Source organism: Ochotona curzoniae, unplaced genomic scaffold (assembly GCF_017591425.1).
Source record: "Ochotona curzoniae isolate NIBS_2020 unplaced genomic scaffold, NIBS_Ocur_1.0 scaffold_2453, whole genome shotgun sequence".
NCBI classification, from domain to species: Eukaryota; Metazoa; Chordata; class Mammalia; order Lagomorpha; family Ochotonidae; genus Ochotona; species Ochotona curzoniae.
This window is the reverse complement of record NW_024467094.1, coordinates 15,796,824-15,811,555: the sequence shown is the minus strand read 5'-3', so window position 1 is coordinate 15,811,555 and position 14,732 is coordinate 15,796,824. Positions and strand designations below refer to the sequence as shown.

The window sequence follows — 14,732 nt, the reverse complement described above, 5'->3', positions numbered from 1 at the left end:
AGCAGAGTCCTCAGAGCATGCCCTACATCGGGGACCCTGGGATGGTGTCGAGTGGATGTTTCCCATCCCCAGGTACTGGGCCGGCTGGGAGGCTGGGTGCAGCTTCCCCCCATATCTCCCCCCTTCCCCCAGATACAGGAAGAAGAAAAAGAAATTTGGAAAAAAATGGTCTCACCTACTTTCCCCTAATCCTCAACCCTTCCCACTCTAATCAACTCTAAACATCATACAAAAATTTTAATAAATAAATAAATCTTAGACTAAAAAGGGAGGCAATTCTTTGGCTACCTTGAGTGTGGGTTAGCTAACACGGAATTAAGTGTACAAATAAAGTTTTTACTTATATCTATACTCTGTAGTTATTACACAAATGAAAAGAATGAAAACTCCAAAGAATAAACCAGATTAAAAAATAAATCACAGATTCTACCCATAGCCATTAAAGCCAAAATGTTTTCAACATGTCCCATTTAAAAAAAAAAAAAACAGAATTTCTTACCAATAAATATTTTTCTTGTCCATATACATAAACAGTGTTAATCGCATAGTAGGATTTATGATCGTCACGAATTTTCTTTTGCTTCTGCAAATAGAACCAGATGATCAATATTAATGGTAAAAAATTGAAAGAACACATTTTCATCAACATATAAACACCCACCTCTGTGTGCATGTGTGGGGATGCTAAAGGTAAAAGGACATTCTTGAACTAGGTTATATTTCATAAGACAAAGGGGATTCTGACTTTTCAGCTTTTACTTATTAAAGTCAAATACTTCAAATAAAAAGTGCATTTATTTATTCCCGAAAAAGAAAAGCAGCAGCTCCAGGGGCAGCAACCTTTTCATTAAGAGTATATTCTAGGGCCACCTGCTGGCAATTCTGATCCTGGAACTTGGTCTAATTGAGACCAATCTATCTGGGCCACAGCAGTCTCAAAAGAGTAATCTGAATTGCCTACTGGTATTCAGTTAGAAAGTTTCAACTGCAATTTGCTTCACCAAAATTTATATTAGATGGCTTTACAATGGTAGTCCTTTAATCCCTAGCTAATGCTGGTTATTAAAAAAAAATGAGCTAACACCAGGCAAAACAAATACTGTTAAATGGGATTACTGTTACACTTCAGATTAGACTTCAACACATTTAGGCTACTGAGCTCAAGTAATTATGTAAAAAGGCTAACAGCTATGAGGAAACTACACCCCGCTCCTGACTGTAACGGGCACTGTGGTATGGTGGGGTAAGCTGCTGCTTAGGATGCCTGCACCCAGCTTTGGCATGGCTGGTTGCTTCAATTAGCTTCCTGCTGATGCACCAGGGAAAGCACAAAAGCTGGCTTCACTATGTGTGTGCTTTGACTTCTGTGGGTGCTGAGCTTCTGGCCTAGGTTATGCCCAATGGAGCTACTGTGGACATCAGATGATCGAATCAACAGATGGGAGATCCTCTCTCCTCTCTGTCTCTCTGCCTTTCAAATAAATCTTTGGCTCAGCTCCAGCCATTGTGGCCGCTTGGGGAGGGAATCATCAGACAGCCTCCTCTCTGTAAATCCGACTTTGCAATAAAAATAAATAAATCTTAAAAAAAAAAAAAAAAAAGCAGTTTTATATTCTCACCATTAGGTTTCTTCCAAGGAGAGCCTGAAGAACTCCACTTTTCCCACAGTTTTTCATACCAATTACATTACACCTGAACACATTTCTTTGAGTCTGCTTTTTCTGCAGGTCTATCTTTTTATCTCTGGTCACTAAAAACAAAGAAAAGGCATTTTATACAACTTAAACTCAACAAGCCTGCATGTCACCTTCTGTAAGAAGGTATGTCTACCTTTATTAAGCATCTGATTTATATACACCCTGAACAATATCACACTGCTGAGAAATAAAATGCTCCAGACAGGGTCGAAGGCATCCCTTAATGGGAAAAAGGCATTTCAGAAACTTAATGGTGAAAGAAACTTCCCGAAACCCAATGATGTTGACTTATCTTAGAATTAGTATACTTACATCAGGAAAATATCCTAAAAGAATGAGTGAAAATTATATTATTAAATATAGCCAATTTCATATCTAATATTCTCTGTAAAACTGCTTTCATATCATTATTAGAAAGTAAACGATCTTATCTCAAATCTCGACTTTCTTGAAATGGTGTCTATAAATGCATCAAGCATATGTGCTCTGGGACTAACCAGCCTTTCAAAAGTGAGTGTGCAAGGGAAGCAGGCCAGGACACATGGTGCCCTATCAGGACAGCACGCTGGCAAACTGGGTAAAGCCTGCGATGCTGGCCTCGCACATGGATGCCAGTCTGAGTCCCAGCTGCTCCACTTCTGCTACAGCTCCATGCTGGCAAAGATGAGGAAGACAGAGAAGCACTGGGGTCCCTGCACTCATCTGAGAGACATGGAAGAAGCAGCTGGTTTCTTTCTTCTACCTGGTCCAGCCCTGGCTTCTGTGGCCATTCGGGGGAGTGAACCAGCACATGGAAGATCTGCTTCTGTTTCTCCCTGTCTCTATACCTGTGACATTAAATAAATAAAACAAATCTTGAAAATAAACAAAAAATAAACTGGCAAATCTTCAAGGCCCATAGCACTCTATAATTTTTGTAAATGTAAAACCTCTAGGGAGTAAAAGTAAACCAATAGCAAAATCTTCATTCATTTTGATAAATAATAAAATCAAGCATGTTAACTCAACCAAAAAATTTAAAAATTGCACAAAAAAGTATAAACATGAAGGATGAATGAAGATGAACAGATTTTTACACTTTGTTACATCTGAAACTAGAGCCTTTGAAAAATTACAAGGTCAGGGCCTGGGGTGACAGCGCAGCAGTTAAACTCCTAGCTTTGAATGTACCAGGTTCCCATATCGGTGCTGGTTATAATCTTGGCAGCTTCATTTCCCATCCAGCTCCCTGCCTGTGACCTGGGAAAGCAGTCAAGAATGACCTGGAAAAGCCTTGGGACCCTGCGCCCATGTAGGAGACCCGAAAGAGGCTTTTGGCTCCTGGCTCCGGATTGGCTCAGCTCCAGCCGTTGCGGCCGCTTGGGGAGTGAGCCATCGGATTGAAGATCTTCCTCTCTGTCTCTGCTCCTCTCTGTATATCTGCCTTTCCAATAAAAATAAAATCTTAAAAAATATATATATATATATATGAATGATATCAAGATTCTCACCTGTAATGGCGGAAGCCTGAGACTCCTGTTCAGTCAATATGGAGTAGCCCAAATAACCCAAATACTCAAGGCACCGCTGTACATCTAAGTAAGTCGTGAGCCTAGGAATGGGAAATTCAAATTATAAAAGCTTCCCAAATGAACACTGATAGAAAATAAAAATTCCAACAACTCATTTTTTATTTGCTCAACCGATATCATTTTTGGCGGGTTACTTTAACTCCCTATGTGCCAACCATGGCTTTTCACAGGATGCATTCTCTAGCAGAGGAGACAGGAGGGGGAAGCAAGCTGGTGAGAACAGGCGTGAGGAGGAGGCAGTTCCTCTGTCCCACCTGCCCACAGAGAACAAGGCCACACTGATGAGTGACGGATACAGCTAAGGCAGGGATACTTCATACCACCTGCCTCCCAGGTTAATACACAGTGTCCTGCAAATATTGGTAAGTTGAGGGCATAATGATATATAAATTTACAAAGATTTGACAAAGCACACAAACGAAAAGACATCTGGAATGAGTTAACCTTTTTTACATGTCTGAAAGCAGAAAAGAACTTTATTTAAAGAAGTTAGTCTCACCGTAATACGCAAACACAATGTCAACGACTGCTATAGTTAGGCTGTAGGCTAAGTCTTACCAAAAGTCCTTTAGAAACAATACAACGAAATGCACAAGTCTCCAGTGTCAAATAAAATACCAGCTCCCATGTATTTCTAAAAAAAATGCCAACTGTGTAACAATGATGTTTCTAAATTCCATTCATCAATCAAAATAGCACTAAAATTCAGTTTGAATTTAACGCTTATTTCCCAAGTATTTTATGAAAAAGTAACCCTTTCAACATCTACAGCTCATCTTAGAAATATCAGTAGCTACATAACTGCTGAGAGGCAGCTGTGATTGAAGCATTTTTTAAAATCTGTGAAGCTTGCAATGTGATGAATGTTACACACTGTAGCTTGAAATCAGCTGCAACTCTAGAGGAGAAGAGGCGGGCTCCATACTCACGTCCACTGGGAAAGGAATCCCTGGTAGGTTATCCAGCCTCTCTCATTCGTACAAACTGTGTTATTTACATCTGGTCCCCACGGAATGTAAGGGAAAACTTTAAATAAGTCTTTAAGCTCATCAGGTGACAAAGCACAGTCTCTATCCTAAAGGCACATAAAGAACAACATACAAGATTTAGATATCTAGCCTGTGCTGCTAAAAAGCAATTAAAAATGACAAATGATAACATATCATATTTTATCAAGAAAATTCTTCACAAGTACATGAGAAAACCTGAGACAGAAGCTAATGGACACTAGACTTCTCATGAGGAAACAATAACGGCAGGAGAAATATTTTTGTTAGTTTAACATAGCATTTTGGCAATTTTAGGCTACATGAAATAAACGTTCTATTGTTGACAAGGTTACATCACTCACAGAAAAAATATTCTATCAGGGAAAAGTGCAATTAAAAGCTTACCAAATCATGCTTGTCAAATATGCTTTGTAGAAACAAATATGCATGATGATTTAATTCAGTAGTGCAATCAGGAGGTATTTTTAGCCTATTAATGAAAAAGTTTAAGAGTAATATAAATGATTAATTGCATTAAAATTTTAAAAATTAATATAAAACTGCCACAAGCATTTTTGTGGAATGACATCATCTACAAAAATGACTCTGATGGGGCCACCGAGACTCCCAGGCAAGCTTTGGTCCTGGCACTCCTCAGAAAATCCCAACATCACTTAGGCCAAAGTTCCACATCAAGTTTTCTTAAATCAGAAAGATGGATTGAAATAAACTTTTTTTTTTTTATATAAATAACACAGATTACAATGGAATGTGTTCTTCCTATAAACACACTGTCAGGCATAATTACGGTCTTTATTTGATTTTGTATTGTAGCTTTTAATTTAAGGGAATGTGTAATGGAGACTATCACATCCAGATGTGAGGAAACAATGCAGTATGCATCTCTACTTCCAGATCAAAGATGGACTCCCCAAAAAACTGTTAAATATATCTTGACAATAAGATGCTGGACTGTCTGCCACTGTCCATGCCTACAACAATGGACTTATGACTGTTGATGAAGAACTATATCACAGTAATAATATAGGAGAACTCAATGAGGGGGGAGGGAAAGAACTTGGGAGAGGACAAGGAAAATCCCAGGGCCTATGGAAATGTATCATAAAATGATAATCATAATAAAAGTAAAAAATAAACTTAAAAAATAATGCTAGCATCATAGTAAGTTGAAAATGATGTGGAGAGATATTGCCTAGTTACATCTTTTTAATCCACACTAAATTTAGTTCAGCAATTATTAATAAACTGCACTGAGATAGGTACCATAGGAATAAAAACAAGACAGGCTTTTAAAAGAGCCACATTCAAGTCAGTCCTGGGCCAAAAACAGATCTCCAAACAATGAGCAAGTGCTGAGTAAGCTGAAGATGCCAGGGAGTCCACAGCAAAGAGAACTCCTCGGGACTTGGGGTGGGGAACCGTCAACACTGCTGAGGGAGCGACACTGGCAATTGAATTCAGACCTGAAGGACAACAGGCTGTCATTAACCCAGGGACAGTAAGGGGGCAGGTATTAAAATAGCATGGGTGAAAGCCTGAAGTAAGAAAAAACATACAGCTGGTGAACTATAAATAGTGTGAAGGCAGGGGTGAGCAGGAGCTGCGTCAATGACCTCACATTCCACACTAAGCAGCTTGGGCTTCACCTTGTGTCTCGAAGGGAAGTGACAAGGACAAATGTGTATTTAAATATCTCCTAATTTAGCAGCAATGGGAGCTGAGGGTTAGTGAGAAAGCCAGAGAGACTCAAGTGGTTGCTCTAGGGAGCTAATTTTCAGAAAATCAAAGATAGAGAGCATAAAGAAACTCAGAAATGCTTACTGTAAGCCACAAAGCTATAGCAACCAGTTTCCTAACTCTTATGCTTAAGAACCAAAATACAACCTGCTGAGAATTCATCAACCTATAAAACAACGAGAGGTTTTGGGCCAAATTCATTAATTTACATGATATTTTCAATTTTCAGGGAAATTAACTTGAGCAAAGATTTAGTAAATTAGACATAAGCCAAGTCTGAAGGTAGACCTGATGAACTGCACAGGAATCTGAACAGAAAGAATTCTGCTTCCTTAATGACAGCCAGAGAAGAAATAACCAAGTCAGACAGCTGTAGGGGTATCCTGAAATAAGAATACATGAGAAGGAGGAATAGAAGGAGCGTGGGCAAGGGAAGTAAAACACAGAAGGAACAAGCTCTAACGGGGCAAATATGGTCTACAACAACGAACTGGGAGAAAGAGCTCTTGGTATTTCTATGCAGAACTGGAAGAGCAGAGCTAAAAGGCTTCAAATATGAAGATAAGGAAATGAAAAGACTGCCTAATTTGATCAGTTCACATCATGTAAATGTGTTGAAATACAGCACTGTATCTAAAAACATGCGGGGCCAGTGCAATGGCTCATCTGGCTAAGCTTTCACCTACAAATGCCAGTAAACTACATGGGCACCAGTTCCTGTCCCAGTTGCTCCACCTCTATCCAGCTCCATTCTTTTAGCCTGGGAAAGCAGCAGAGGATGGCCCAAAGCCCTGGGATCCTGCACCTGCAAGGCAGAACCAGAAGAGGCTCGTATAGCTTCAGATCGGCTGAGCTCTAGCCACTGTCAGTTGGGGAATGAACCAGTTGGATTGAAGATCCTTCTCTATCGCTCTTCTCCACAAATCTAATCTGCCTTTCCAATAAAAACAAAAATAAATTCTTTTGAAAAAAAAAACCCAACTATTTATATTTTAAAAATTCTTCCTCCCTTTAACTTTTTAAAAAAAGATTTATTTTTTTCCGGAAAGTTAGATATATGGAGAGGAGAAGAGACAGAGGGGAAGATCTTCCATCTGATGATTCACTCCCCAAGTGACTACAATGGCTGGAGTTGCACTGACTCGATGCCAGGAGCCAGGAACCTCTTCTGGGTCTCCCACACGGGTGCAGGGTCCCAAGGCTTTGGGCTGTTCTCGACTGCTTTCGCAGGCCAAGCAGGGAGATGGATGGGAAGCAGGGCCACTGGGATTAGAACTGGCGCCTATATAGGATCCCAGAATTTACAAGGCGAGGACTTTAGACGCTAGGCTATCACACTGGGCCCTTTTTAATCTTTAAAAAGCTCACTTTCTTGGATCACAGAAGAAACATCCTAAGGCAAGGCAGTCTCCACATTTGGGAGTGGCACTGGGTGCACTGTTACACACAAGTTAAACACAGCATTATCAAAGGAAAATAACCAAAAACAGACCCTTTAGGAAAAATAACTTACCCTGAGTTAATAATATAAAACCAGAGGAGGAGAACCAATGAAAGTAAACTGCCTCACAACATAATTCTGAGCTCCTAAGTACAAAATTAAGTTTGCCTAGCAATTATTCTACTCTTTCAGTCAAATCAAAGAGATATGCCTTCATATTCTTGACAAGAATAGGAGAAGTTTGGGCCATGCTATTTTGGTGGCTGTCAACTAGAGATGATTTTGCTTCTGAAAGCATACTGGGCAACTTCTGCAGTTATTTCAGCTTGTCAAAATTGGGGGAGAAAGTGTGACGGACCTTTAAGGATGGGCCAAGCACCCTTTACTGCACATTACCTGTGCTACAATGCAGAATTATCTGTCCTACAAAGCCCATAGTTCCAAAGTTGAGAAATCTTGCTACAAATTTCTGTTTTAATTCTAAATTATTCCTGAGTAGCTTGAAGCCTACCTATTTAGGAGCTCAGTCACATTTTAAAAGAGTTGGCATGCAAAATCAATTACAAACCAAAGGTACATACAGGGGGAATAAATATTCAGGTGTTAAATCCAGATCATCATCATAACCGAATCGCCGAAGCACGGTCCACGTAGTTTCATGTCTCCCTCTCTGGATAAAAAGCGTGTGTAAAAAGAGAAAACCTGGAATAAAGTCAACTGGTAAGTACAGCTGATGGGAAGACGGGTACAGTCACACAGGAGAAAAGCACACGACACATCATGGCAACAGATCTATGAACATACATACACTAGTTATGCACAGTTAAGGGCAAAACAAAGTTTCTGAGGGTCTCAATGAAACACAGGTCATTTTAGTTGTTTCACATAAATTACCACATTCTGCAAGGAATAAGAATGTATGAAAGGGCCAAAATCAAATCTCAAGGAATATGATCTCATTCATAAAGTTGTATGTTAGAAATGGGGGCTGGCACGGTGGCTCAGCCAGTAAATCTTCTATGCTAAGGCACTGGCATTACAGATGGGCACCAGCTCCTGTTCCAACTGCTCAACTTCTGATCCAGCTCTCCACTTATGGCTTGGGAAAGCAAGCATTGCACCCAAATCTTGGGTCCCTGCACCTGTATGGGAGGCTCATAGCTCCCAGCTAGCTCCCAGCCTCAGATCAGCTTAGCTCTGGCCACTGTAGCCATTTGGAGAGTGCACGGGTTTATTCCAGTGAACTAGTATATTCCATATTCAATGCTGGTGTTTGCAGGTGGAAGACTAGCCAATTGAGCCACTGTGCCGGCCCTAACTAGCCTATTTCTCACAACTACTAAAGCTTCAGGTCAAATTTTAGTTGTCACGATAACTACTAACATTTCCTGGAAGTATAAATCATGCAATAATCTTTGATCTTCTGCCAAATTCGGAAAACACTAAATCCAAAAAAAACAGGGAAAAATATCATTCTCTTACCTTTCAGCGTCAATCCACTGTCAGCCACGCCATCACTTATATGCTTTCTGACCACATTCTTGACATCTTCCAGCGCTTGAGGAGCTAATGGAGTGTTAAAACAAATTCTCTAACAAAAAACATAACAGCAAGTTTTAAAAAAACACACCAGCAATAAAACTACAGATAATTTAAAGCAGCATACAAAGCAACATTACATGAAAGCGTTGCAAAAGAAACAGAATCTAAACGGGGGTGGTCTTCACTTTGTTAGTCAAGTATAGTATGACATGCTTGAAAGAACGTTCCCCACTCTCCTCTTCCCACGTCTAGAACACAGAGCTCTCTGTGGAGTGCCTCTGAGGAGCCACCAAACCGAGAGAGAAGGTAACCAGGAGTTCAGACTTCATGTCGTCCTTAACACACCCGCTGTACACTGGGAGATGAAACCAGCAAGGTTCCTTTAATTTCTAGGCTTAAATAACTTGATGTGACAGACCCCTCCGTATGTGAAAAGACCTATATCAACATACTGGTTTTTCCTAGTCTATGTCAACAAAAGAATAACAATATATGCCATTGTCTGAAATGAAAGCCAGCTACCTGGAAGAAGTTGAGCTCAGCATCGTTGAGAGTGCCGTCATTATCCTGATCAGATATTTTAAATATACGAGTAAGGGCTTTTATGCAGGCTGGTTTCATCTATATATCAACAACAACAACAAAAAAGCACAAATGACTGGTTGAATTAAAATATCATTTTCATAAACACTGCTGGGAATAATTATCATTGTTTTCATATGACATTAAATACAAGAAAAATGATCTAAAGCAAAACCATTTATTTTTATGCCTACAACCTTTTCAAGTAAATGAAGTAGTATTTAGTTGGACTGACACTGGGAATGATCCAACCCTCTTCTCAGGACCCCAAGTACTCGAAAGGTAGATAAAAGTGAACTTCAGCTTGAGGAGAGAGTTATCCTTTCAATCACACAAAACAAACCACTTACTTCTGCCCTACCTCCTTCCATAAAGAATTTGAACTGACTTATTTAAAGCACTAAAAGTTTTCTTCTCCAGTTTCTGAACACGGCCAAAAACTTTCCAGTAGAAGTTTTTAATCTGTACTTGAGAAGGTATGTGAAAATTTGGATATAAAATGTGCTACTTCACAAACAGGTAGTAAAATATTCCTGAGTAGTAAATATAAAGGACTCTAATCAACTCCTCTTAAACAATTATTTACACTTAAAAAAAAAAAAACGAATCTTGTCTTTTGTGATCCTACAGAACTTTTGGAAAGTACACTGCTACACACATTTTGACAACTTCCTCATTTTTTTTTAAAGATTTATTTATTTTTTATTATAAAGTTAGATATATGGAGAGGAGGAGAGACAGACGGGAAGATCTTTTGTCCGATGATTCACTCCCCAAGTGAGCCTCAACGGGCCGATGCTATGCCGATCCAAAGCCGGGAACCAGGAATCTCTTCCGGGTCTCCCACATGGGTCCAGGGTCCCAAAGCTTTAGGGCCGTCCTTGACTGCTTTCCCAGGCCACAAGCAGGGAGCTAGATGGGAAGTGGAGCTGCCGGGATTGGAACTGGCACCCATATGGGGTCCTGTTGCTTTCAAGGCAAGGCCTTTAGCTACTAGGCCACACCGCCAGGCCCAACTTTCTCAATTTTTATCCTTGAATTTTTAGTGGGCAGAATCCTTGTTACACTAATGAAAAATAAGGCCCACAAGCTTCTGGCCTACATATGCAGTACACAGGAAGTACTGCCAATAGCTTTGAGAATAAAATGAAACTTTGAGGAAGATCTTTGAACTTTGTTTAAACTAAGAAGGCAAGACAGAAAGAAAGATCTCCCACCCACTGGTTCACTCCCCAAGCAGCTGTGATGGGGAATTAGCAAATTAGCAGAACTAATAGTAGGTCTAAGAACAAAACAGCAATTAAAGAACTGAACACAAATGAACAGGGGTTTAATGCACCACTAGAATAACATCCCAAGGTGATTCTCTGTAGCGTTAAGATTATCATCCAAATTTCCTCAACCATAAAGTCAGAATTTATGGAGAGAATCAGACTAGAACCTGTTTCTCTAAATAAATGTATTAACCATTATTATTGGACAAATTTGGGTAAGTTAGGAAGAAGTAACCAATGAAGGAGTGGTAAACGAGGCGTAAACCAGGCTCAGATTATGGAGAACTCAGATTAGTTACTTACGCCAATTCCACATTTATGAAATTGGGTAAAATCTTCACTTATCACAAAATATTATTCACTTTCATCAGTCATTTAGAACATAAAAAATGCAATCCAGGTATTCACAGACTATACAAAAACAGGCCAATTTTAATCCACAGGTCATCATTTATTTGCCAGTCACTCTCCTAACACTACACATTTTTCCTGAAATCAATGTAGAATCTCTTTCTTTTTTTTTTAATTATTTTTGTAATTTACTTCTTAAAAATAATGCTTCTGTAAGTAAAATAAAATAAAAAAACAAATTAAAACATGGGTGAAACATCATGAATAAATATTTTTCCAAAGAAAGAAGAATGTTTATATATATATATATAAATGGCCAAAGGAAGCAATGATTGCACATTTTAAATGAAATGTACAGAGGATGCAAATTCAGAGGAAAAAAAGGTAGATTTGTGATCGCCACTGGAGAAAGAAGCATAAATGCAGGGATGGCCAATAGGTGTGGGATTCCTCTTTGGATGATGGAATAGCTTTGCAAAAAACTGAGGAGTTGTATAGTATGTGAAGCACATCTAAAACAATTTAATTACTTTAAAAATATGTAGTATTAAACTTAAATTTTAGAGATTTCAATAAAGAAATATTCAAATTGTGTTACAGTTTGTACAGATGTCAAAAGTTTTTTATCCACAGGTTTATAAAGACTCCCTTTTTTTTTTTAGAAAAGATTTACTTATTTTTACTGGAAAGTCAGATTTACAGACAGAAGGAAAGACAGAAAGATCTTCCGTCTGCAGGTTTGCTTCCCAAGTAACCACTATGGCCAGAACTGAGCTGAGCCGAAGCCAGGAGCATCTTCGAGGTCTCCCACACAGGTACAGCAACCCAAGGCTTTGGGCCGTCCTCTGCTGCTTTCCCAGGCCACAAGCAGGGAGCTGGATGGAAAGCAGAGCACATGGGACATAAACCGGGACATGATCCCCATATGGGATCCTGGTGCATGCAAGGCGAGGATTTAGCCACTAGCCTATCACACCAGGTTCTTAAAGACATTCTTCAACATATTTTATCTATTTTTAAGGGGGAAAAAGAGGGAGAGATTTCGCATCCCACACATAGTTTAAGATTGCAGCTTTTAGAGGCCATCACTGCAGCACAGCAAGCTACACCCTGTTCACAGCATCAGCATCTCATGTGGGTGCCACTCTGTGTCCTGGCTGCTCCACTTCCCATCCAGATCCCTGTTTGTAGTCTGCAAAAGCAGCAGGGGAAAATGGCTCAAGTCTACCTATAGCTACGAAGTCCCTATACCTACGAAGGAGACCAGAAGTGCCTAGCTCCTGGCTCTTGACTTTGGGTAGTCTCAGCTCCAGTTGTTGCACACATTTGGGGAGTAAACCAGCAGATGAAAGATCTCTCTTTGTCTCTGGTCTTTCTTTATGTAAGCCTGCCTTTCAAATAAAAATAAATAAATCTTTTTTTAAAAAAGATCACAGATCTTATAATAGCACTACAAGCTATTATTAACTGACTGACCTTTTTGCTTTAGTATTGTCAATTCTTCTATTTCTTTTAAAGATATGTCCCAAATTTGTATTGATCTGGAAGATATTCTGAATGTTTAAGGTGAATCTTACTGAAGAAAAATAGCTAGAAAATAACAATAGCAACAAATCTACCTGTTGCCTGCTTCATCTTTACAAAAATACTGAAGAGTTTTCAAAACTTACTACCAGCTTGTAGCTACCACCTACACATACCAGTCTGTATAATCGCAGTGTGGGGTTACCTCTTTCTCCTCTGGACAGTACAAGGGGCCTGTTGGATGAAGAACAGCTTTCTGTGCATAATAAAAGAGCTCTGATATGTTCTTCAGGTTTTTCGCTGAACACTGAAAAAAAAAAGTTTGCTTTATTTAAAAGCCTGAGATGAACAATGTTTCAACTATCAACATGGGATAACACATTTTTCTTTAAGGACATCTTAATATGAATGTCTATATACAGCTCAGAGATTAATTCCAAGTTCTCTGTTTAATTTGATATACATGTTGTAAACTCACAACAAACAGGAAACTCAGTCCATCCTACGCAGTCCCCGAGATTCAGAACTTCAACTAAGAGGAAAATTTGCCAACACTGAATTTCCACATCAAATGATGAGGCCTACCTCCACACAGGTTTCTATTTCTGTATACTGGTTCATAATAGGAAGGATGGTTTCCATACTACTATATTCCACCAGATCAGATTTGTTCCCAACCAAGATCAAAGGCAGCCTAAAATGAATAAGGCACATAATAACGCAACAAAATACATTAGATTTATATTGTAATCTGGATTACATCATACCCATCCAAACTAAAAAGTTTTCATTTAATCTTCCCAAAACAAACCTCCTCCTGTGAACTGGCTACCCTTCTACAAAGCAGATTCCTTTGCTCAATACTGATTCTAAGCCACATACTCTTCTAAACACAAGGGACAGAGAAAACAGAAGGCTCCTCTCTGTTCTACTGGTGAAAAACAAAATACACAATACACAAGGATTTACTTTCTAATTCAATAAATGTTAAGAAGGAAGTAAAACAAGAGGACATGGAACAGCATCATACAAGAAGCCGATCAAACAGTAGGCGTGACATGGAGCGCAGGACAAAGCAAGACGGAATCCAGAAGAGCTGGCCAGGAAAGCAGGGACAGCACATGCAGAACACTCTGCTGGGGCCAAGGAACAGGAAAACACGAGAACGGGCGGACAGTGTGAAACAAAGGGAAAGACAAGGCATTGGGAGCAGATCAAAGATCAGACCCACAAGGCCACAGAAGCTGTTGACGCAAAATGAGCAGTTACTGAAGATTTATAAGCAGGCAAATGACATGAGGTAATGGAACTTTAAAATGTAGGGATTTGTTATTTTTGAGATACACGATGTAATATTTACACAATGACATCTGTTTGCTTGAAAACAGAGGTGAGAGATGAAAACAGACTGGTCATCACTGATTACTAATGGAAGCTGAATGAAAAATACGTAAGGTTCATTACCGTATTCTCTTTACTTTGTGTATGTTTGTTATTTTTACATTGGTGACAATGAAGTGACAATGCAGATGAGGAGGAAATTCTCAGAGTTAAGACATAGTTTGGAATTAACAACTAGTAAGGGCAGCTGGAGTTGTACCACAGGCATCCCATAGCATAGTGCAGGTTTATTTTTGCTATTTAACATTATCTTACTTGCTTCAAAGACAGAGTTGCAGACAAAGGAGAGACGAGACAAAGAGATTGTTCATCTATTGGTTCACTCCCAAAGCAGCCATAACATCCAGGTCTGGGCCTAGCCAAATTCAGGAGCCTGGAAGTTTTTCCAGGTCTCCTAGATGAGGGGAGGGGCCCAAGCATTTGAGCTACCTTACACGACTTTCCCAGACACATTAGCAGAAAGCTGCATCAGAAGTGCAACAGCCAGGAATCAAACTGGTGCCTGTATAGGATGCCAGTGTCACAGGCAGCAGCTTAACTGTTTATGCCACAACACCAGACACCAAAGTAATGGTCTGAGTGCTAGCAATGCCACTTTTGAT

General features: G+C 39.5%; 1 protein-coding gene across 4 annotated transcripts in view; it reads right to left on the bottom strand.

Moving 5' to 3' along the window:
- The window catches only part of RHOT1 (ras homolog family member T1), a 68,649-nt gene that overhangs the window by 24,216 nt on the left and 29,701 nt on the right, over positions 1-14,732 (bottom strand). For all 4 annotated transcript variants that reach the window (XM_041001551.1, XM_041001553.1, XM_041001552.1 and 1 more), the window contains exons 7-16: positions 13,315-13,423; positions 12,935-13,036; positions 9,521-9,619; positions 8,939-9,047; positions 8,038-8,158; positions 4,663-4,747; positions 4,198-4,343; positions 3,188-3,288; positions 1,620-1,750; positions 500-583 (exon numbers count right to left, since the gene is read on the bottom strand). In XM_041001551.1, coding sequence (XP_040857485.1) covers positions 500-583; positions 1,620-1,750; positions 3,188-3,288; positions 4,198-4,343; positions 4,663-4,747; positions 8,038-8,158; positions 8,939-9,047; positions 9,521-9,619; positions 12,935-13,036; positions 13,315-13,423 — 1,087 coding nt within the window. The remainder of the gene's footprint in view (positions 1-499; positions 584-1,619; positions 1,751-3,187; positions 3,289-4,197; positions 4,344-4,662; positions 4,748-8,037; positions 8,159-8,938; positions 9,048-9,520; positions 9,620-12,934; positions 13,037-13,314; positions 13,424-14,732) is intronic.